This window comes from Pelophylax lessonae (genome assembly GCF_965119305.1).
Source record: "Pelophylax lessonae genome assembly, chromosome: 6".
In the NCBI taxonomy this organism is placed as follows: domain Eukaryota; kingdom Metazoa; phylum Chordata; class Amphibia; order Anura; family Ranidae; genus Pelophylax; species Pelophylax lessonae.
Genome location: NC_138773.1, coordinates 113000624 through 113025795, shown reverse-complemented (window position 1 = coordinate 113025795; position 25172 = coordinate 113000624). Strand labels below are relative to the sequence as shown.

General features: G+C 44.9%; 1 protein-coding gene across 1 annotated transcript in view; it reads left to right on the top strand.

Annotated features, from left to right (window-relative positions):
• ZC3H7A (zinc finger CCCH-type containing 7A) overlaps positions 1 to 25172 on the top strand; it is a 183835-nt gene that overhangs the window by 49703 nt on the left and 108960 nt on the right. Inside the window, exon 11 of the mRNA XM_082262312.1 lies at positions 6831 to 6898. Within this exon, the coding sequence (XP_082118438.1) occupies positions 6831 to 6898 (68 nt within the window). The remainder of the gene's footprint in view (positions 1 to 6830; positions 6899 to 25172) is intronic.

The following is a 25172-nucleotide window of genomic DNA, read 5'->3' as shown; positions in this document are numbered from 1 at the left end:
TTAGTCATCTCCGACTAATAGGGAGAGGTGGATGTAGGTCGCTAGGCAAGAGGTAAGGAGTTGGAAAAAAGATTTAGGGGGGGAGTTGGGGGAATACCACCCATAGTTTGCGCATACGGTTGAAGTCTGAAGGGGGTAAATGGGTTTCCTATAGTAGGGCTATGTCAGTCTTAGCCGCTTAAGATGACGTAAAATGGCCAAATTTTTTATTGGGAGACCATAACCCCTTGATATTCCATGACATTATTTTCTTATCAGGGTGGAGTTGGGGGGGTTGTAGGAATGTTAGATTTGGGAGTAAATGATAGCCGGAGTGACACCATGGAGGTGTAGCCCGGTGGGGTATATAGATAGAGGGGGTTGCTTGCTTCCTGAAGAGAGGGGTGTGGAGTGGTTGCCAGCCCAACATAGGTAAACAATAGGAAAAACAAATATAAACATACCACAAAATGTGAAGACTTCTCTTTTCCACATGAGATGCATTTCTCTCGGGACAGTGTTACCGGAGATGTATGATGACTTGCTTGCAGATCGTGTATGGTCGGTGTCCCCCCCTGGGTATGTAAGGGCTGAGGGGGTACGATGCGGGACCTATGAGTCTGGAGGGCTGTGACTTAGCTTAGAGGATAAATTTCCGGTAAGGCTGTGGGAGGGAGGCAGAGAGATAACATGATAACATTTTAAAAACAAGATACACAGAGTACAGGATCTAGGGTATGTGGTTACTGGGGTTACATAGAGCTTTCTAAATAGAAGCAAAGAAAAAAAAGAGAAAGCACAAAAAGCTCTACAAGCCAGTAATGGTGGAGAGACAAATGAGCCAGAATCATCTGGACATCAGTGGGGTTTATCACGTTTAGGCTTGTTGAAATATCGGGCCCTTTTCGGTGAATCTTTCTTTGGGCTACAAAGATCTCTGTTGCAAGGAGAGAGGGAGGGTCGACGGTTGGGTTTCCATCGAGATATGAAGATAGGCCTGAATATAGTTGGCTGCCTCCTCAGGGTGAGAGAAAGATTTTGGTTCCCCAGCCAGGCCAGTGGACCGAAAGACTGCAGGATAAGCTAGTGTGAATTTGACGCCTTTCTGATAAAGTGCAGCACATGAGGGCTGAAAAGCTTTGCGTCTGCGGGCAACCTCTTGGGAATAGTCTGCGAAGAGAAGCAATTTATGGCCATCTAGTTGGAATGACTTGGTGCTCCGGAACAGCTTGAGAATGGCTACTCTGTCCATATAGTTTAGGTACCGAACGATAACTGGTCGAGGGGAGCGGCGTTCATTTGAAGGGGTCTTCAAGCGGTGCGCTCTTTCAACTATACCTGGCATCGCTATCCCCAGAGCATGAGGTAGCCATGTGGTACAGATTTCTAGCAAAGAGCCTGCATTGAATGATTTGGGGAGCCCTATGATTCTCAGACAGTTTAGACGGGAACGGTTCTCGAGATCTTCAAGCTTATCTAGGATGTATTGCTGTGTCTGGGCTTGTTGCTGGTCGCTTACCTGAGAGGATTGTACCTCATCTTTGAGGTCTGAGAGTTGGTGTTCCAGCTCAGAACACCGTTTGGCGTGCTCTCCCATCTCCTTACAGAGTTGCATGATGCCTGCTGCCACTGCTCTATCTACTGCTGCCATGATGGTAGGGGACAGGGGGGCAGCCACAGCCTGTGCCATCCGGTGATATTGCTCTTTCTGGGGGTCCAGAGAGAGATCAGGTGGTTGCGGAGGGTCGGCAGCGTCCCCTGCGTGTATAGCGTCGACCATGTTACCTGGCTGTGGTATTGTGGGAGCAGGGTCCTGCGTTTCCACCTGGGCTGCTGTGGACCACAAATTGGTCCATGCTGATTATCTCCAGAGGGAGGTAGGCAGAGGATGCCGGGGGTGGCGGGCATCCATGAGCGGGGTTTGCAGGGCTTTGTAGGCAGTTGGTGCCGGAGCCGCTGTGTCTCGCTCCTAGCTCATGTTGCGCCGGGACCGGAAGTCTCTGCTCTGCTTTTTGTGTGAATGCCCTAGAACATGTCATGAGAAAGTTTTCAGAAGGACTTGACTGGGTGATCAATTTAAAAAAAAATATCTGCTCTTCAGCCTTCCCTCACCTGAAATACGTGGGTCTAGACATGGGCACATCCCTGGCATAAGTCTTTCTTTCAGAAAATAAAAATTATTTAGGAGCTCATGTCCAAGAACTAGGATCCTAGAGAAATCCTATTTGAGAATTCTAAGCCTAATGGTTGCTTTCTTCAAAGGCAGTGCCTTTTGCCCATTTCATTCAAGAGTTTTTAAACAAAATATTTTGTCGGAATGAAAAAAAACAGGCTCATTCCCTCAACTTAAACATGCTCATATCCAGCCAATCAAGAATTTCCTTATCATGATGGATTACCACCCAACCCTAATAGTGAGGAAGGCCTTTCTTCCTCCCACTGGAAAAACTTTACAACTGAAGCAAGTCTAGCAGGCTGGGGAGGAGTATTACTATCCTTGACAATTCAAAAAACATGGTCAAGAGAAGAAAGCAAGATCCCCATTAACTTCTTGAAGTTCAGAGAAGTCAGGTTGTCTCTGCATTCCTGGACCCCCTTCTGAAGGGAAACCTAATCTGGGTGCAGCCAGACAATGCCACCACAGGGGCATAAATCATCAAGGGGGCATGGGGAGCCTCGCTGCTTTGAAGGAAGCGAACCAGATTCTCTCATGGACAGAAACCTACTGTCCAGAGATTTCTGCGCTCCACATCCCTGGAGTGGACGATTGGCAGGCTGATTATCTCAGGATTAGCAGCAGATCATGAGTGCAATGCCATGATCATACGGACTCTCAGTACACTGCCTGCCCATACCTCCAATACGGGCAGTCAGTTACTGAATTGCAGGAAGAATCAATAAACTACAAGACCTCTCGCCAGCTTCCTTGGAGTTTGTTGAGATCTACAAGAACTTGAGAAATTGAGAACTAGTTTTTTTCATTCACAGAATTCTGTGAAAGAATTAGGTGGCCGTGTAGGCAGAGCCCTGTACAGACGCGCTGTTTTTAAATTGTGACAGTGGGTGCAGGGAGAATATACGCCGCCTATTAATACAGGTGGAACATGTATCATGCTTCAAAGGTGAACTTAGCCTTTAAGATAAAACAAATTTTAACTTGCCTGTAAATTCCATATCTTGAAGTACAGTACAGGAAACAGGCCATCCCTCCTTTCTTGGTTTACTCTGCATTGCTTGCTAAAGCACCCGGATGTACACCCCCCTATAACCCGTGGTATATATGTTGCCTGTGTACTGTACCATATTCCAAGATATGGATTTTTCCAGTCAAAATCTTTTTTTTTCACTTCTACTATTCATTGCTGACAAGAACTGTTCTGTATTACTGGGGACTGCTTAATCCTTGGGTTTTTCTGACAGTCTCAAAGGTCATTTATCTATCTTTTGTAATATGCTTTGAGGGTTCTAGCGCCCTCTTGATATCTCACTGCAAGTTAGTTGTCTTACCAAGCAACCTCATTTCTCATCATCATCATCATCATGGAACATCCTTCCCCCTTAATCCCAAGGTTTAGGAATAAATGGGTTAGGTCTTCTCGTGTTGACCAACTGGCCTTCTCTTATGGACCTGTTATAATTGTCCAAGGTTCCCCCAGGAGACGTGTTTGTTTCTGCTGACCACATCCTGTTGTTGGTTTACAGTAGATTTCTCCCTTTCAGGTAGAATGCATCTTTTCACCTGTGTTTCAATAGACAAAAAAAAAAGTTTTTTCTTTTGTTTTTTTTCTTGCTGTAAAATATTTTTCCTGCAGTCTATTGTGGGACACAGGTCCCACCCCTCTATGTTTTTTGTTGGTCCTTCGTACTGCCTTCTCTAAAAACTGAGACATACTGGGTAAAAAAGGAATTTATAGGGCAGGGGACAGCTTTCAATTTTTGTTCGCCAGCGTCCCAACCTACTTTATATAATCTGGCCTTTTAATCTATTGTATAGTGCCATCTAATGTTTGATTTAAGATAGCCATACACAACTTAAACAAAAGAAAATCAATTCATTCCCTATCCATGCTAAACACTGTGGGTGAAGGAAACTCCACTGCAGACTATTGCATAAGGGATGCAAGGTCTGTTCGGCTTGAATTTTTGTCTATTTCAGCAGGAATAAACCCAAATTGTTACCCATCTATGGCCAGCCTTAGTCCCTTTGTATTGAAGTGATTGTAGCCATATTAGTGCACATATTAGTGCAAAAAATTGAGTACTATCCGTGCTACTTTTGCACTAACATACAATTTTTCAGGACAAGCTTATGGGGTGTGCCCCCTTTTAGCAGAATGTTAATAAGACAAACTCTAAGGCTGGGCATACATTATACAATTTTCTTATTCAATTTCCTTTAGTTGTGTCTTCAACTATGTAGTGCAAGGGCCTGTCTGACTGTATACAAATTGAAAGTGTTTAGGTTTGACCTCATATTATATGGTTTTGGTAAATCTGAAGGAAAATTGTGCAAGAATATGTTATAATGTATGGCCAGCCTAAACCTGTTCGAGAACAGATGCATGCGTGGTTCAGATGTGCGGGGGGAGGGATTACGGAACTATACGCCCTATTCACCAATCAGGGTGTCAAACCTTCGTATCAAAGGGCATGGGAATTGGATCGGGGGAAACAATTGAGGAGGAGATGTGGACAAAATGGTCAACTATGGTGCACAGGAGTATACATAACACCTCCTTAGTAGAGGAAAACTACAAAGTGATACCGCGCTAGTATCTTGTTCCAACAAGGTTGGCGAAGCTGTATCCTGGTACCTCATCCCTATGCATTCGGGGATGTGGGCATGAAGTTGATATGTACCATATCTGGTGGTCCTGTCCGAAGGTCCGGCGTTTCTGGATCAGGATGATCAACCTGATCCATTCGGTAACGGGCCAGAATGTTCCCAGAGCTGCTACGACGGCGCTGTTTGCCGACCTGTTGGAGGAGATCCCCAGGCGTCTATGTACCCTCATATTCTTTATTCTCCTAGCTGCTAAAATAACCATAGTGCGTGCATGGAAATTACCGGTGCTAAATATTGCGATAGTTAAAAATAAAATATCCTGGATTATGATTAACAAAAAACTGACCAGTATTCGCATAGATAGACAAACCAGGTTTGAGAAAGTGTGGAATCCCTAGGTTGCATATCTTCAGGCTTCCTGAGTGTCGAGTCATACTCTTAGGGGGGGGCTCGGACTAAGGGGATATATTCTTCCTTACTCTCCTATACCTCTTTCTATTCTTGTTTATTTTTCTTACTTTCATATTTCTTTGGTTATTGAATATGTTATATGATCAGGACCGTCTCATGTGAGACACGGAGACTGGTCTCAGTTGACATTTCTTTACAGTTCCGGTATTTGGCAACTATTGGTGATCACCAATTTATTATAATGTTATTTGATACATATTGCCATATGACATTGTTTATGGTTTTTCTTTGAAACCTAGATGCTGATTTTTTTTAAATTGCATCTTGATATTGCTAATTTTCTGATGATTGTTTAACCACTTCTGGACCGGAAGATTTTCCCCCTTAAAGCGGTTGTAAGTTTGGATAGCTTGTGGGATAAGGAAGGAAGAGGCCTATGGAATTGGGGGGTGGGACAGAGGAGGAGTCTGCTAGTGTTCTGAGACTCCTTCCATAAGAAAGGGTACAAGGACAAAACCGTCAATACCAGCATAAACATGCCCTGAGAGAACAAAACCAAAGAGAACATCTCCTCCAATACATAAAGAAAAATCAAATAACTGTGTGCCTCTGGTAACTTAATACAATTCAACACTAGAAGGGATAAGAAGATAATCAAGGATTTACAACCCATCATTACAGAGGATAAAATGCTGAAAGAAATATTCCAGCAACCTCCAATTTTGGTTTTCAGGCAAACACCCAACCTTAGACAGAAACTTATCAGTAGAAAACTTCTGACTAGGAAATCACAAATAAAGGAACTGGGCCCTGCAACAAAAAACTCTGCAAACTGTGCAGTAAAATCAGTCCATTAAAAAGTGTTGAACACAAAAGGGACCTTCGTTATCACAGAATTAATCAAATATTGTTGTGTATCTTGTCTAATGCAAAAAATGTAGCCAAGGATCTTATGTGGGTGAAACAGGACAAAAATGACAAGCACAAATGAATCTGCACAGACACACCATTACCACTTCAGCTCAGGAAGGTTTACCCCCCTTCATGACCAGTGACACATTTTTGAGGACCAGTGACACTAATACAGTGATCAGTGCTAAAAAAAATATGCACTGTGACTTTACTAATGACACTGGCAGGGAAGGGGTTAACATCAGGGGCAATCAAAAGGTTAAATGTGTCCTTAGGGTGTGCTTTCTAACTGTGTGGGGGATACCTTAACTGTGTATCATTCTTTGACATCTATCCGCCCGACCCACTGCTTGGCTCCCGAGCGGGAGCTGGTCGCTGGTGGTGTGAATGTGCGCCGCAGACCCGGAAGCGCAAAATCACGTACTTATATGTGATTTCGCGCAGAGGAGCCACTGCCCTGCAGTATATATACGCGGGGCGGTCAGCAAGAGGTTAAAGAGAATAGGAAAGATGATTTCTGCACACCTGTGGGACATACATAATTTATCCCAACCAGACCAGGCCCCCAACCCCCCCCCCCCCCCTCGAAAGCTTGTCCCGAAAAATTGTATGTTAGTGCAAATAAAAAAAGTATCCCAGACAGTTCTCAATTGTTTCTGTCCACTTGTATCAAAAGTTTTTTTTCTGTTGGAAGCATTTATAGTTGAGTTCCTTAATGTGTGATTTCATAATTTGTCTCCAGATGTATCTGCATTAGATCACATGAGTGGAACACCTAAAGCAAAGATGTTAGATGTAACACCATTCCAAGTGAGTATTATTGTCTGTCTTGTCTTTCTGTTCTTTGGTGAGTGTTAAGGCTCGTACACACTTGACGAAAATCGGACGAAATATTCTCCGATTTTTGTCTCTCATGCTCAGCGGTCATAACCGTTTTTAGTTGACAGTGCATAACGTTCACAAAATTTCTCGTTTGATTTTTTTTTTTGGGATATTTGTTCCTAGACTTCCGGGTCTTCAGCAACTTCAGATCAGTCTTTCGTATCCAATTTTTTGCGGACGTACTACATACACATTAAACGAAAATTGGTCGTGCTGGGGACGGACAATAAAAATTTTAGTGTTTGTTCCTCCAGTTTTTTTTTTGGTGAAAATGTCGGCATCGGCTGCTGAAAGTTGTGTACACACTAGCCGAAAATCGTACGATTTTACCTCCGATGGGAATTTTCGGCAGATTTTCTACTAGTGTGTACCCCACTTTAGGCTGGCCATCGGGCATGGCCATCTTTGTTCAACAGATTGCGATCCTTTGATTGATCGATACACTGGAAAACTTGTCAACCAGTGGCTGCAGCCACTGATCAGTGTATTCTGATACAATGTCTTTGGGGGGGGGGGGGATTTATCTACACCGCATTTGTGTGGTAGGAGGATTCTTTATTGTTTTTTTTTTTTTTAATTGTTGTCATTAAAATTTGGAAAGCAAAGCAATTCGACAGCCCTCACAACAGGGAACACACCAAATACATCAAGGGTGGAGTCTTTCACTGGGTACTCTGGCTCAAATGGCCTCCAGCCATTGAAAACACAGCTCCAAGCTGTCATTAAAATTTGAGAAGGCCACACATTTATTAGAAATAATATTGTTTATCCTATGTCTCTTAGTAAAGAATGTTAATTTAAGGCCTCATATACACTGCTGCTGACAAACGGACCTTTAGGAGCAGTTGGGCGTTTTTTTCAGTATTCCTGAACTCTACTCTATGTTATCTTAACTGTCCATGTATACTGAGTCATTTATACTACTTTAGAGTAGGGCTGCACGATATTGGGCAAAAAAGTACATTGCGATATTTGGTTTTCAACGATATATATTGCGATATTTCTCCACAGTCATGTGCTATCACTGGGAGACGCATATCACAGGGGAGGAGACAGGCCGCACGCACTGAGGAAGACGCTGCTTCAGCCAATCAGCGCTCAGCTTATATGACACTGCACAGCTGGAAGGAAGCGATGTGTGTGAGGTGTGTCAGCTGATCACCTCCATCCCTCCCCCGATCTCACCTGGTGATGGTGCTGTGCCCGGAGTGTAGCCGGGGAACACACACACCCGACCCCCCCTGGACCGAGATCCGGCGTTGTGTCGATATCGGTTTCCCCTTGCTTTCGGCTGTGATCGGAACTCCGCCCCTCCAGCCCGATGCAATCCAGCCCTCCCAGCTCTGCCTCTAGTCTCCAGCCGACCATTACTCCGCCCTGCTCCACCCATTGTCTCCCCATTGAATCTATTTACAAAACATTAAAGCCTGATCCCGCCCCCAAGCGCGCCCCCGATGCAGCCAGGAGAGACAATGGGCGGAGCAGGGCGGAGTAATGATCGGCTGGAGACTAGAGGCAGAGCTGGGAGGGCTGGATTGCATCGGGCTAGAGGGGCGGAGTTCCGATCACAGCCGAAAGCAAAACGGATGTGTCGGCTGCCAGCACTGTGAGTCCTCCCCCGAGTCCCGACTTCTCCCTGTGCTAAATATCGTGTCTTGGGCGATATGAATATCGCCCACGCCCGCAGAACGATAGTCGATATCACATCGACTATCGTTCAGCACTAGTTTAGAGGCAGTTGAGTTTAGTGACATTTTTTTAAAGCAAAAAAATGCATTCATACGGAAGTTTATTGGCATTTGAAACGCCAAATGCTTGTAACAGCGTGCAAACGCGTCTAAATGCAGTAACTCGCGGTTATAAGTGTTTTGTTTATGTGTTTTCAATGGGGATACATTTCTTACCATTCTACAATGTAAAAACGCTTCTAAACCCAAACGCGCATAAACGCGGCATGTAAACGTGGCAAAACAGACTTTTTTAACTGTTGATTACTAGCCGGCAAGTTCCAGCATTCAAGAAAGGTTTTCAAACGTCCCGTGTACATGAAGCCTAACTATGTATTTATGTGTGTTTATTACAGTTGTTTACATTTTTACTATAAGCATGAAGACAAGGATTACATTCTACAGTATATAAACAGTGTAGCTGAATGTCATGACACAAAAGGAAGGTATTTATACAGGGCACCTTTATGGAAATGTTTAACCCTTTCGCTTCCAAGTCCATACATTGTACAGACCTGACAGCGGGGTTTTTACATACATTCCTGGTAACTCTGACCCTCCCAATATATTCTCAGCTCTGCTTGCCCATCTGCGGGCCCAGGACCAGCATAGTGGGTGCTGCAGGATCAAGGGATGGAACTGAGTGGACTTACATCCGCTCTTCTCCCCTCCTTGTTGCTGACCTGGAAAGGGACGTGTTCGACATCACTTTTAGGTCTGCCTGTCAGTGTTCAAGGCCAGCATGGGAAGGAATGTAATGCCATACAATCTGCATTGCATTACATACAGGGGGAACATCTAGGGTTTCCTTAAAGAAAACCAAAATCACCAAAAAAAATCATCACATAGGGGACTTTTTGTTCTAAAACTAAACTAATGACATATTGGGGGCTTTTGAAGTGTTGCCTATGGAATATAAAGGGTACTGAAGTTTGTCGTCATTTCACAGGAGCAGCAAATTTAAGGTTTGACATTTTGGGTATCTATTTACTCGGTGCAACCTCGTCTTTTACATTTTACTGAAAAATGGGTAATTTATTGCATTTGTATGCCCTAAAATTAACTTTAGTGTATTTTTTACTGAACTTTTGCGGCAATATCATGTGATATAAAAAATTGGAACTACCACTATTTTATTCTCTAGGGTGTCTGCTTTCAGAAAATATTTAATATTTTCGGGGTTTATGCAATCTATAGGCCTAAAATTATTTTTTTTTAAACTTTTCTCTACCATTCTCTTTAATTTCATTCTAGCATGTAACCAAGTAAGGTAATAGATAACATTAAAAAATCCATTACAAATGAAATAGTACATTGAATATGTGTGCATCACTTCCTTTTACATATCATTTACCCCATGGTTTGCTATCATGGGACTCACTGCTACATCAGTTGATACCATGTCATTTTTTTTTTTTTTTTTTTTTTTTTTTATGGAACTCTAATTATTTGTTACTGGTCTGATAAAGTGGTTACTGGCGTTATCCCCAGATGTTTCATGTAATCTGAATTTTTGACTTGTGTTCTACTGCATATTTTGTGTGATGACTGTATTATGTTTGATCAATAAAAGAAATTTGAAAAAAAAAAAAAAAAAAAGAAATAGTACATTGCATAATGTATGCTGATTATATTGTGGTAATGGGAAGAAATTAGGACTTTTTATGATGAAAGCTGAACAAATTGGTTTGAAAGTGAATTTAGTGGACGGGCCAATGCACGAGGCCAGCAGAGACGGACATGTCTCACTGAAGCTCCGTGGCTCTTGAGGTAACATAGCTAGATAATACAACTGGACGGCTCCCAAATTACCTTAAAAAGCACCGCTTGTCCCTTCTGCCACACCGCAAAACCGAAATGGTATACAGCGGGGCCCACCCGCGGACAAAACCAAAGATAGGAAAGGATATTCTTGTCAGGGCAGTTTCCAAGATGGCGCTGCCTCCATCTTCTCCCTCAGGCCTGTCTCACGCTGGTAAGCAGACACAGCCACCACAGTTAGACTGCAGTGAGTCTGATTCAGACTTCAATGCTACTCCTATAATTTTACAGGCAGACTCCTTACATCCTAATGTCATTAAGCGATTCGAGAAAATACTGCAAAAAGCTTTAAAACAGACGTCTGACCATATAACTGAAAGCCTGACCAGGGAGATTTGTGAGTTGGGCCAGCGCACTACTGACTTAGAACACAAAATGGATGACTTAGAAATAAACACACAGCATTGTCCTACTGAATAAGATAACTTTAAAGAGGAAAATATTATTTTACAAAATCGTTTGCAGGACTTCGAAAACAGAGCGTACCGCTCTAATCTCCGCATTTGCGGAATTCCTGAGTCTATTATTGACCTCCATTCTACTATGACTGCACTGTTTCAAGAGCTGCAACCATCAATCCCTGTTGAACACCTGGAGGTTGGCAGGATTCAAAGAGCCCTAACAACACTTAAGCCTGAAGGACCACCTCGCAATATAATCACAAAATTCCACTTCTTCCATACTAAAGAACAATTATTGGCTGCTGCACGGGATAGGGAATCCCTTACTTTTCAAGGAAAACCAACATTTTGCAGACCTTTCTCCAATCACATTCGCCAAAAGGCGCGCACTTAAACCTCTCCTTCAAATCCTTCAGCAACACCAAGAACCCTATCAATGGGGTTTTCTGTTCTCAGTGCGATTTACTTATCAGAACACTAAATACACTTGCCGTTCTTCAGACGAATTGCAAAATACTTTATAAGATCTACAACTGATGGAGAGATTGGTGGCTCCTGATGGTCATCTGCGACGTTCTGCATCCTATTCCTCACAAGGATCTTCCAATAACAAAGGCAACAGAGGTTGAAAAAGTCCTTCCAAATGAAGTTGCTTCCTCTCTCCTACTACTGATCCTGCGGATGCTATAGACTGATGGCCTTTTTCTTTTCAACAATGAATTCTCGCCCTCCCTGTTCAGACTTCTCTTTTTTGAACACCTGGTAATTAGTAACTTTACCAACCTATGCTTGCCCTTAACTGGACTGCCACAACATACATAGAGCTTGTTCCTAGATCTAATCTGTCCTATTCTAAGATACTCCTGCCGTTTACCAGAAATTACATGGTTCCCCCTCCCCCTTTTTTTCCCCCTCTATCTAATATATCTCACTGCTACATATAGTTTAATATAAATATATACGTTGATTTTTTTTTTTTTATAACAATCAAGGTGTTACTGTACCCGCATCAGTGCAATGGATCTGGATTATCTTATTGTACACACAGTGAAACCTAAAGAGTTAATTCTCCACATGAAGTGGGACTGTTTGATTTTTTCCTTTTTTCTTTTTCCCTCAATGTATCTCATGGTTATCCATTTATTTTTCACTAAGCTAGTTATGAGCTACATCTAGTTTAATATAAACATATATATAGATTGTTATTTATATCAATCAAGGTGTTGCTATACCCCATTGGTGCAGTGGGGCGTTTTTCTTTTTTTTTATACACATATGATCAGCGCGAGACCAATTAGCACTGAGCGGACATATATAGGATTATATCAAGGATTTTCTTAACCACTTACCGCCCGCCCGCCGTCATATGACGGCGGGACGGTGCGGCTATTATCCTGGGCGGACGTCATATGCAGGGCAGGCGCGCGATCGCGGGCGCGCCGCCGTGCACTGCCGGTGTAGGCGTGTCCCCGGGACACAGCCGGTCACCGGCAGGGGGGAAACAGCCAATAGGCATGGCTGTTTCCCACGTGATCGGCTATGTTGCAATGACATAGCCGATCACAACAGTAGATGCCGGCAGAAGACCGCGCATGCGCGATCGGGAGCGCGCAGCGCGGTCATGTCGGTGGCACTGTGTTCCGTAGGAACACAGCTGTCACCGGCAGTAGTAAACAGTCACTGACAGTGACTGTTTACTATGTGATCGGCTGTGAATCCATTCACAGCCGATCACAAAATGTAAACAAAGAGCAGTAACTCAGTGTTACTAGCTCTTCTCTCCTCATACAGTTTCCAGTATGAGGAGAGCAGAGCTAGAAATAGTGAGTTACTGCTCTGTACACCTGTAAAAGTAAAAATCACACTAAAATCACACAAATAAAGGTCCCCACACAGTCCTCAGCCCCCCCCAATGTCACCTGTCACCCAACAGTCACCTCATCAGTGCCCAGAAATTGACACCCATAACGTTCACATGTGAGCGCAGCGATCGCTGGCAGAATCACCGCGATTCTGCCCGCGATCCGGAAATCATTGCAAATTGCGGGACGCCTGTGCGTTGCCCGTTTTTTGCAATAGCACCCCAAACGCTATGCGATGTTGCCGCCATTTCCGCCTGACGAATCGCGGTAACATCGCGCAAACATCGCATGACGCCCAAAAAAGGTACAAGAGTTTCTTTAGGGCGTCATGCGTTGTTTGCGTGATGTTACCTCGATTCGGCAGGCGGAAATCGCAGCAACATCGCACAGCGCTTGGGGTGCTATTGCAAATCATGGGCAACGCACAGGCGTCCCGCCATTTGCAATGATTTCTGGATCACAGGCAGAATCGCAGTGATTCTGCCCGCGATCGCTACGCTCATATGTGAACGTAGCCAAAAGTTCACCGGTCACCAGAGACTGCCATCAGTACCGCCGTGCACCATCGCCCATCACCTGTCACCCATCAGTGACCATCGCCCGTCACCTGTCACCCCATCAATCACCGTCACCTGTCACCCCATCAGTCATCGTCACCTGTCACCCCATCAGTCATCGTCATCTGTCACCCTATCAATCATCGTCACTTGACACCCCATCAGTGATCGTCACTTGTCACCCCATCAATCATCGTCACATGTCACCCCGTCAGTGATTGTCATCTGTCACCCCATCAATCATCGTCACTTGTCACCTCATCAATCATCGTCACTTGTCACCTCATCAATCATCGTCACCTGTCACCTCATCAATCATCAACACCTGTCACCCCATCAGTCATCGTCACCTGTCACCCCATCAGTCATCGTCACCTGTCACCCCATCAGTCATCGTCACCTGTCACCCCATCAGTCATTGTCACCTGTCACCCCATCAGTCATTGTCACCTGTCACCCCATCAGTCATCGTCACCTGTCACCCCATCAGTCATCGTCACCTGTTTGCCATATACATGCAATCACTTACTGACCGCCTAACGACTATATGCGTCGGCCATTAAAAGCTAAATACTGGGGTTATGGCAGCAGATAGCCCCCATAACCCCGGTATTTTTTGAAACGGCGGGCGGTCGGCTTTCAGATAAGGGTGGTCCCAGTGGCGGATTCGCAGCGGAATTACCCTTACGGTGCAGGGGAAGAGGTGCCCCCCCCCCTCCTGCCGCGTCCCAGACGTTTTCCCAGCTTACCGGACCCGCCGGCAGCGGGGAAAACTATCTGGTCCCGGATCCTCAGAGACAGGAAGTCGAGTGAGGGCAAGATGGCCCTCACTCAACTCTATGGTCTTGGAGGACCAGAGCTACGTCAAAAGACGTTGCCTAGCAACCGGTTTAAAGGGCCGCTTTTTTTTTTTCTTTTTTTTTTCCTCTTTCAACAATTTTTTTTTTTTTTCTTTTTTAGTGTAGTTGTGAGGTGTGAGGTCTTTTTGACCCCCAGATCTCACAATAAAGAGGACCTGTCATGCCTATTTCTATTACAAGGGATGTTTACATTCCTTGTAATAGGAATAAAAATGATCAAAACATTTTTTTTTAAAACTGTGTAAAAATAAAAAAATAATAAATAAAATAAATAGGAAAAAAAAAAATTACAGCGCCCTGTCCCCGTTAGCTCGCGCGCAGAAGCAAACGCATACGCAAGTCCCGCCCACATATGTAAATGGTGTTCAAACCATACATGTGAGGTATCGCCGCGATCGTTAGAGCGAGAGCAATAATTTGAGCCCTAGACCTCCTCTGTAACTCTAAGCTAGTAACCTGCAGAAATTTTTAAAATGTTGCCTATGGGGATTTTTAAGTACCAATGTTTGGCACCATTCTGTGAGCATGCGCAATTTTGAAGCATGACATGTTGGGTATCTAATTACTCGGCGTAACATTATCTTTCACATTATGGAAAAAAATTGTGCTAAATTTACTGTTTTCTTATTTTTTTGTTAAAAAAAGTGAATTTTTTTCAAAAAAATTGCATTTGGAAGACTGCTGCGCAAATATGGTGTGATAGAAAATATTGCAACGATCTCCATTTTATTCTCTAGGGTCTCTGCTAAAAAAAAATATATAATGTTTGGGGGTTCCAAGTAGTTTTCTAGCAAAAAAAATGATTTTAGCTTGTAAACACCAAGTGTCAAAAATAGGCCCAGTCTTAAAGTGGATAAATGGACAACTTTGTGTAAAGCGCTACTTGGATGTTAGGCCTATGTACAGGTCCTTCTCAAAAAATTAGCATATTGTGATAAAGTTCATTATTTTCTGTAATGTACTGATAAACATTAGACTTTCATATATTTTAGATTCATTACACACAACTGAAGTAGTGCAAGCCTTTTATTGTTTTAATATTGATGATTTTGGCATACAGCTCATGAAAAACCAAAATTCCTATCTCAAAAAATTAGCATATTTCATCCGACCAATAAAAAAAAAGTGTTTTTAATACAAAAAAAGTCAGCCTTCAAATAATTATGTTCAGTTATGCACTCAATACTTGGTCGGGAATCCTTTTGCAGAAATGACTGCTTCAATGCGGCGTGTCATGGAGGCAATCAGCCTGTGGCACTGCTGAGGTATTATGGAGGTCCAGGATGCTTCGGTAGCGGCCTTGAGCTCATCCAGAGTGTTGGGTCTTGCGTCTCTCAACTTTCTCTTCACAACATCCCACAGATTCTCTATGGGGTTCAGGTCAGGAGAGTTGGCAGGCCAATTGTGCACAGTAATACCATGGTCAGTAAACCATTTACCAGTGGTTTTGGCACTGTGAGCAGGTGCCAGGTCATACTGAAAAATGAAATCTTCATCTCCATAAAGCTTTTCAGCAGATGGAAGCCTGAAGTGCTCCAAAATCTCCTGATAGCTAGCTGCATTGACCCTGCCCTTGATAAAACACAGTGAACCAACACCAGCAGCTGACATGGCACCCCAGACCATCACTGACTGTGGGTACTTGACACTGGACTTCAGGCATTTTGGCATTTCCCTCTCCCCAGTCTTCCTCCAGACTCTGGCACCTTGATTTCCGAATGACATGCAAAATTTGCTTTCATCCGAAAAAAGTACTTTGGACCACTGAGCAACAGTCCAGTGCTGCTTCTCTGTAGCCCAGGTCAGGCGCTTCTGCCGCTGTTTCTGGTTCAAAAGTGGCTTGACCTGGGGAATGCGGCACCTGTAGCCCATTTCCTGCACACGCCTGTACACGGTGGCTCTAGATGTTTTTACTCCAGACTCAGTCCACTGCTTCCGCAGGTCCCCCAATTGTCCTTCTCCACAATCTTCCTCAGGGTCCGGTCACCTCTTCTCGTTGTGCAGCGTTTTCTGCCACACTTTTTCCTTCCCACAGACTTCCCACTGAGGTGCCTTGATACAGCACTCTGGGAACAGCCTATTCTTTCAGAAATTTCTTTCTGTGTCTTACCCTCTTGCTTGAGGGTGTCAATGATGGCCTTCTGGACAGCAGTCAGGTCGGCAGTCTTACCCATGATTGCGGTTTTGAGTAATGAACCAGGCTGGGAGTTTTTAAAAGCCTCAGGAATCTTTTGCAGGTGTTTAGAGTTAATTAGTTGATTCAGATAATTAGGTTAATAGCTCGTTTAGAGAACCTTTTCATGATATGCTAATTTTTTGAGATGGGAATTTTGTTTTTTCATGAGCTGTATGCCAAAAATCATCAATATTAAAACAATAAAAGGCTTGCACTACTTCAGTTGTGTGTAATGAATCTAAAATATATGAAAGTCTAATGTTTATCAGTACATTACAGAAAATAATGAACTTTATCCCAATATGCTAATTTTTTGAGAAGGACCTGTATGTGGCCAGGCTGTGAAAAAGTGTTACACATGTGGTATCGCCATACTCAGGAGGAATAGCAGAATGTATTTTGGGGTGCAATTTTTGCTATGTACATGCTATGTGTTAGAAATATTGCATAAATGGACAGCTTTGTGTAAAAAAAATGTGTTTTCATTTTCTTTCCACATTTTCCAAAAACTTGTGGAAAAAAATGACATATTCAAAAGACTCATTATGCCTCAAAAATTATACGTTGGGCTGTTTGCTTTCCAAAATGGGGTCATTTTATGGGGGTTTCCATTGTCCTGGTGCTCCAGGGCCTTCAAAAGTGCGATAGGTTGTCAGGAAATTATATGTGTAATTTGTGCTCCTAGAATGCCGGACGGGGCTACTTGGATGTTAGGCCTCTGTATGTGGCCAGGCTGTGAAAAAGTCTCACACATGTGGTATCGCCATACTCAGGAGGAGTAGTAGAATGTGTTTTGGGGTGTAGTTGCAAGTATACATGTGCTGTGTGAGAGAAATAACCTGTTAATACAGCAATTTGTAAAAAAAAAAAAAAAAAAAAAATCTTCATTTTGCAAAGCATTGTGGGAAGAAAATTACAACTTCAAAAAACTCACCATGCCCCTTATTAAATACCTTGGAATGTCTACTTTCCAAAAAGGGGTCATTTGGGGGGTATTTGTACTTTCCTGACTTTTTAGTGTCTCAAGAAATGAGATAGGCCTTCAGTACATCAGGTGTGAGCAAGTGTGATCAATTTTCAATGATTCGCACCATAGCTTGTGGACTCTATAACTTTCACAAAGACCAAATAATATACACTTACTTGGGTTATTTTTACCAAAGATAAGTAGCAGTATAAATTTTGGCCAAAATTTGTGAAGAAAAATTACTAATTTGCAAAATTTTATGACAGAAACAAAGAAAAATGCGTTTTTTCACTATATTTTCAGTCTTTTTTTATTTATAGCACAAAAAATAAAAAAAACAGTATTGATCAAATACCATCAAAAGAAAGCTCTATTTGTGTGAAAAAAAGGACACAATTTTTGTATGGGTACAGTGTTGCATGACTGAGTAATTCTCAGTCAAAGTGTGAGAGCGCTGAAAGCTGAAAATCGGTCTGGGCAGGAAGGGGGTGAAAGTGCACTGTAGGCAAGTGGTTAATCTTGTAGGTTAGCCAGAGTACACTTAGACTTTAACCAGTGTTTGGTTGGAAGTTAATGATAGTCATGGGACTACTCTGGCTGCTGATAAGATAATTAATCTAGTAGTTTATATCTTCTTAGATGGTTGATACTTCCATACTGTACGTGTTGTGGGAGACCAGCTACTCTAAATGTGGTGTTATGGATTTAACGACACTTAACCACTTGCCGACCGCCGCACGACTATCTACGGCGGCGGTCAGCCCCTCACAGGCAAAGTGACGTAGGGCTACGTCACTAGCTTGTGAGGGTCTAGGGAGCGAGCGCGCGCCGCCAGAGGCGCGCTCCCGCGTGGTCACGGACCCCCCGCGCGTGTGTGACCGGCAGACCCCATGTCCGCCGTCCACTCTGCGATCGGCGGGGGAGAGGGAGAAAGTCAGGCAGCTTGTGTAAACAAGCTGCCTGTCATTCTCCCCTCTGTATGAGAGATGATCATACGGATCTACTATGTAGATCCGTTGATCACTCTGCATACAGCTGAAGCCACAGCCAATCACAGTAAGAATCACGCCCCTAGGGACACACACAGCCCCTCCCTCTCAAATAAAGTTAATCCCTTCACTACCAGTGTATTTTTACAGTAACAGTGCATATATATAGCACTGATTACTGTAGAAATGTCACTGGTAACCCCAAAAGTGTCAAAAATGTCAGTCAAGGGTCCGATCTGTCCGCCGCAATGTCGCAGTACCGCAAAAAAAATGGCAGATCGCCGCCATTACGCGTTAAAAAAAAAAAAACAACAAAAATGACAAAAATCTTTCCCTTAGTTAGTAAACGCAATAACTTTTGCGCAAACCAATCAAAATACGCTTTTTGCAATTTTTTTTTACCAAACATAGGTAGCATAAAACAAATTGGCTGAAAATGTTAAAAAATTTTGATTTTTACATTTTTTTGGGAGAATTTCATATAAAAAAAAAGTGAAAAATATTGCTATTTTTGCAAAATTTACGCTCTTTTTTTGTTTATAGCGCGTGATCAAAAAATCGCACAGGTGATCAAATACCGCCAAAAGAAAGCTCTGTTTGTGGGAAAAAAAGGACGCCAAATTCGTTTAGGTACAGCGTCGCACGACCGCGCAATTGTCCGTTAAATTCACGCAGTGCAGAATCGCAAAATACTCCCTGGTCGTTTAGCAGCCAAATCCTCCGGGGCTTAAGTGGTTAACTAAATATGCCATTTGTACAAAAATTATTATTTTTTTCTCTCATGTTACTCAGGTAAAGATGAATCCTCTGATAGTACGGTATTTTGTTAAAAACAACCTTTAGGATTTAAATAGTTACTCTACTTGTATTTTACACGTTAAATACTGAATACGCTAGTTTGGCTTTATGACTATGGAACACAAGTCATAATTTAAATTTTTCTTGATCCTGCCTTTCTTTTCTCCCTCCCTATACCTCAGTCAATTTCCCTTCTCCTTTCCCCTTCTCCTCCCTCCACCCCATCTCCCTCTTCATGGTGCTTATTAGACCCAAGTCAACAGCCAATCTTGGGTGTTTTATTATCTTCTGTATGTATATAACTAATGGCTGCTTTGAGAACCTGTCACTGATACCCCCTTTTTTTCTATCCTTGGATATCCCTCCTTGTTTTTTATCTGGTGGGCCTCCTCGGATAGTCATTTGGCCTCTGGGCTTGTGATCATCACGAACGCAGCATGCCGTTTCTGTAGATTGTTAGAAATATTGATAATTTATAGGATTTTTGCCCCCCCCTTTTTTTTTTTACTACCCCCTCCTCTTTTTTTGTGTACTTTTACCCCTCCCCGAGGTGTGTGTGACTTAATAGCTCCTGTGCGCATTTAATGCGCATATTTGTTTTCTCTTTCGTTCACTGACGAAAACAGCTCCATGTCTTCTCCATGTCTTCTGTTTCTCAACTCCGGTCCTCAGGGCACACTAACAGGCCAGATTTTAAGTATTACCTTTAGGAGATGCAGACTAGAATACTGCAATCACTGAGCAGCAAATTATATCACCTTTGATGTATTTCAGTTTTCTTGGCCTGTTAGTGTGCCCTGAGGACCGGAGTTGAGAAACACTGTTCTAGACCATTGGGCTTATGCTGCTCTCTCTTCAGGAGTAGGACTAGGCGGAAACAATTTTGGCAACGCCCCCGAGGCAGTCCCAGGAGGTATACCATCACTTCCTGCTATAGGACTTCAGTTTTTTTTCTGCCCAGTCTCAGGAGTAAGGACCTGGCTCTCTGCTGGAAAATGCGGTCCTGGCATTTTTTCCTTTTTGATTCAAATTGTTTTCTTTTTTTATTTTTGTTCCTGTGTGAACTACAATTAACCTGTTCCTGTATGAACTACAATCAACTTGACTGGGCAACGCACTGGATATCCTAGATCCTTATGGTATTCCCAGTCTGGCTTGCGAGCGCGACCTAACTATTAGCTCTGCGCTAGGTTGACCGCGACATTGGGCAGGGGCTGGCCAGCGAGTGAAACATCTCTTGAGGTCGCATAGCCCTGGTCACGACAGCAGTCATGATTAGAGTTGCAGCGTACCTTAGGCCGCAGCACCCCCATTCCAAGATGGTGCGGTGGACTGCTGGGAATAGTACCCGCCTAATGCCATGGTGTGGTGAGTAGTGTCCCCCCTCTTTTCTTTGGGAATAGCTGGGGTGGTCACAGGCCCTCCCTGGGGATGGTAGGCCCCCTTCTGTGTCCTCCCCTCACGATTTCCCCCCTCTCCCTAGCGGGGTTCCCCTGCATCAGTCACCCTCACCTGCCCCCTTTCTCCCCCCTTAGTCCCCTTTTGGGGGGCAAGGGTGTGTTTCGGGGGGGGGGGGGGCTTTACTGGTGTTGGGCCGGAGAGCGGTGGGTGTATGTCGCTGTTGGCCCCCCTTTGGTGGGGCCTGTACCTTTGGTGCTGCAGGGGGGGTTCCTGAGGGGTTTCCTCCTGGTGGATGCTTATTTCCCTGAGGTCCTGGGTCCCACATGGTGCTGCCATTTTGCTGTGGATGCTGTTTCCTGGCTTCGGCGACTATGTTTGTGTAGTCCAGCAGCCATGTTTTTGGTTTCCCATTGAAAATCGTGGCTGTCATTTTGTTGTAGTCCGAGTGCCGTAATGTGCTGCGGGGACCTCGGTGTCGGTGCTTCCTCTTCGATCACAGTGTGGCAGGCTGTTTGGCGCTCTCCAGGTCTGGGGTGGTGAGTTCTAGTGGATATACCATCCTTCCTCTTCTATACAGCACCGCGGGTGCACTGATTCTTGTGGTGCTCCAGCGGTGTGCGGGGTTCTTTTTTCTAAAAAAAAAAAACTTTTTTTTTTGTGCACTCCGATTAACCATGGAGCCTCTGGAGCGTGTATCACCACCTGACCCACTCCTTGAAGCTGCTGGACCCTCTGGGTCTCAGTCTGCCCTGGTGGCCATGACAGCGGGCCTGCAGTCACTTGTATCTAAGGTAGATATGGCCCTGCAAAGGCGGCCTAGCAAGAAACGCCCCCCCCCCCCCCGCCTTCACCTGTATCCTCTGCCTCCTCAGAGTCTGAGGTGGATTTGGCCGCCGCGGACGAGAGTCAGCCTACTGGGTATGCTTCCACGCACGCTGAGTGCTTTAACAGCATGAACGGGCGCTGGTGGAGGCCTTAATTGTGTCAGTGCGGGAACACTGCCAGCGCTGCACTTTTAGTTTTATTGTATTTATGTCAGTGCGGGAAACCTTAAAGTTGGAAGATTCAGCTAATGCAGAGTCAGCAACGCCGATGCAGTTTGGCACCCGCAAATCTTCCAAGGTGACAAAGGTGTTCCCCTTTCCTTCCTATTTTGAGGAGATTGTAACTAGTCAAAGGGGTTCCCCTAAACGGATGGTTGGAATACCTATGCGTTTCGCTAGGAGATATCCTTTTGAGGAGTCTCTTCTGAAGAAACTTACGGTTCCACCGTCGGTGGACTCTCAGGTTTCCAGGTTAAATAAGGCCACAGGTGCATTCGCTATCTTTTAAGGATCCTGTGGACAAGAGAGCTGAGGCTCTGGTCCTTTACCTTTTTACCCTGGCAGGTTCAATGTTGAGGCTGGTGTTTGCTATCACCTTGGTAACCCAGACTTTAACAGAATGGGCAAAAATGTAACGCCAGAATCTGGTAGGGGGGTCAATATCCTCCTGAGCTGGTGGAGTTGGTGGATCAGTTGATCCAGGGGTTACAGTACATTCATTACTTCCACAGGTTGCCAGGGGTAAGGAACCTCGTCGTAAACGTGGTCCTTTTTTCTCAGCTCTCAAACGACCCTTTCGTCTGTCTGGATCGCAGGAAAAGGGTTTGAGATCCACCCGTAACTTTGTGGGAGGCTCCAAGAGACACTCGAATGGTAAGTCAAAAGCGGGCACTACCGGTGCCGCAGACAAGCCTTCCCTAGCCTGAAGTGGCTAGGGGTGGGGGGAGGTCTTCGCCTTTTTCAGGGAACTGTGGACCTTGTTCATTCAGGACAAATGGGTCCACAAGTTGATTCAGTTTGGTTACAAGATCGAGTTTCGGTCTTTGCCTCCAGCAAGGTTCTTTACTGCCAACTTGCGCCTGTCTCACGATTAGCTACAGGGCCTCTACGGGGCAGTGCATGGTCTGTTAGCACAAGGAGTCATTGTGCCCATCCCAGAGTCGGAATATTTTCAGGGTTTTTATTCAAATCTGTTTACAGTTCCCAGAAAGGAAGGCAAGGTTCGCCCGATCTTGGACCTCAAGGCTCTGAACCGATTTGTGCGGGTTCAGATGGAGTCCATCTGCACGGTAGTAGCTTTCCTTTATCAAGGGGATCTTCTGGCTTCTATGGATCTCAAAGACGCTTACCTTCGATATTCCGATATATGTCTGGCATCAGCATTTTCTTTGTTTTGCCGTGGGTGAGGAGCACTATCAATTTGTGGCGTTACCCTTTGGCTCTCGCCTCCGCTCCTCGGGGGTTCACAAAGGTTTTGGCACCAGTGCTGGCCTTGCTAAGGCAGTAGGGAATCGCTGTACTGGGTTACCTGGACAATCTGCTTCTGCGTGCAGTGTCTTCTTCAGCTCTAGAAGCCGACTTGGACATTACTGTGCAAACTCTTCAGGAATTCGGATGGACACTGAATTTTCAGAAATCGGCTTTGACTCCGTCCACCAAGCTGGACTACTTGGGCCTGATGCTGGACTCAGCATCGGCCAGGTGTTTCTTCCTCAGGCAAAACTACTGAAGCTACGGGATGCGATTCCGCTCTTGTTGTCCGCTCGGTCGTTGCTCAGAACCTACATGCCTGTGCTGGATCTGATGGTTTCTACCTTCGAGGCGGTTCAGTTTGCTTAGTTCCATACCAGACCTCTGCAAAAAGAGATTCTGGCCAAATGGAACAAGGATACCTTGTCATTGGACGATCTGATCCTGTTGAGTCGGTGTAAGAGGGGGTCTCTTCTATGGTGGCCCCGCTCCCCGGCGCTTCGCCTGGGAAAATCTTTTCTTCCCCTGTATTGGACTGTGATCACCACAGATGCCAGTCTGTCTAGGTGGGGAGATGTTTTGGGAGTGTACTCGGCCCAAGGTGTTTGGACTCGAGAGGAGTCCAGTCTGCCAATCAAAATGCTGGAGATTCGGGTGATGCTTTGTCTGTCTCAATGGAAGGAACGCCTGCAGGGACGCCTTGTGAGGATACAATCAGACAATGCTATGGCTGTGGCATATGTCAATCATCAAAGGGGCACAAGGAGTGCCCTGGCGGCCCGGGAAGTAGCCGGTATCTTGAGGTGGGCAGAACTATATGTTCCGGCTCTCTCTGCTGTGCACATTACTGGGGTCGAGAATTGGCAAGCGGACTATCTCAGTCGGCAGACGTTGGATCTGGGAGAATGGTCTCTTCATCCGAAGGTGTTTTATCAGCTGTGCCTTCGGTGGGGGACCCCCAATGTGGACCTGTTGGCCTTCTGTCTCAACAGGAAGGTGCAGAGGTTAGTGTCAAGGTCTCGGGATCCTCTGGCCGATGCGCAAACGCACTGGTGGCCCCTTGGGGTCAGTATCGTCTGAGTTACACCTTTCCTCCAAAATAACTTCTGTTAAAACTGCTAGGCAGAATCCAAGTATAAGGGATTCCAGTCATTCTGGTGGCACCAGCCTGGCCTCGCCAGTCTTGGTACGCAGGCCTGGCAAGGCTGGTAGCAGACCTCCCTTGGAAACTTCCTCTCAGGGAAGATCTTTTGTCTCAGGGACCAATCTTCCATCCTGTTTGAAAGCCAGGTGTTGAAGGACAGAGGCTGTCGGAGTCGGTGTTAAAATTTAGGAAATCTGCTTCCAGGAAAAGGTTATTTGGAAGGCGTACATTACTTGGTGTGAATCCCAGGGGGTTTCTCCCTGTTCCTTTTCTGTGTCTCGTCTGTTGGAGTTTCTACAACTAAGTGTAGACCAATGTTTGGTTCTAGGTACCATCAAGGGCCAGATCTCCGCCTTGGCCATATTTTTCCAAAGGGTGTTGGCTGCGAAGTCCTTGGTTCAGACATTTGTGCAGGGAGTTTACCATCTGGCTCCTCTGGTGCGATCCCTGGTACCTCCGTGGGATCTCAATTTGGTACTGTCGGTGCTTCAAAAGCCTCCTTTTGAAAACATTTGTGAACACCCTCTGCTCACTCTGTCTCAGAAGGTGGCCTTTTTAGTCGCTATTACTTCTGCACGTAGGGTGTCGGAGTTGGCTGCGTTGTCCTGTCGGTCACCTTACCTGGTGATTCACAGGGACAAAGTGGTGTTGCGACCCTGTCGGGCATTCCTTCCTAAGGTTTTCTCTGGGTTTCACTTGAATGAAGATATTGTGTTGCTCTTCTTATGTCCTAAGCCGAAACATCCTAAAGAAATTGCTTTACATTCCTTGGATGTGGTCAGGGTGATTCGGGTGTACCTGGCGGTGACTGAGCCGATTCAGGAATCTGATTCTTTGTTCTTACGGATTGATCTCGTAAGGGGCAGGCCGCATCTGCTGCGACCATTTCCAAATGGATCAGGCAGACGGTGGTGCAGGCCTATTCTATTAAGGGTCAGGTTCCTTCTTTCCCTGTAAAGGCGCATTCTACGAGGGCGCTTAGTGCCTCCTGGGCCTTCTGTCATCCGGCGTCAGTGGTTCAGGTGTGCAAGGCGGCTGCGTGGTCCTCTGTACACACATTCACAAAGTTTTATTAGGTGGATGTACTTGCATGTTCGGATGCAGCATTCGGCCGCAAAGTTTTGCAGGCTGCGGTTGCAGAGGCTCCTGCCTCTTGAGGATGTAATTTTTTCCTGGTGGTGAGCTCCAGTTGTTCCTGGTTGAGC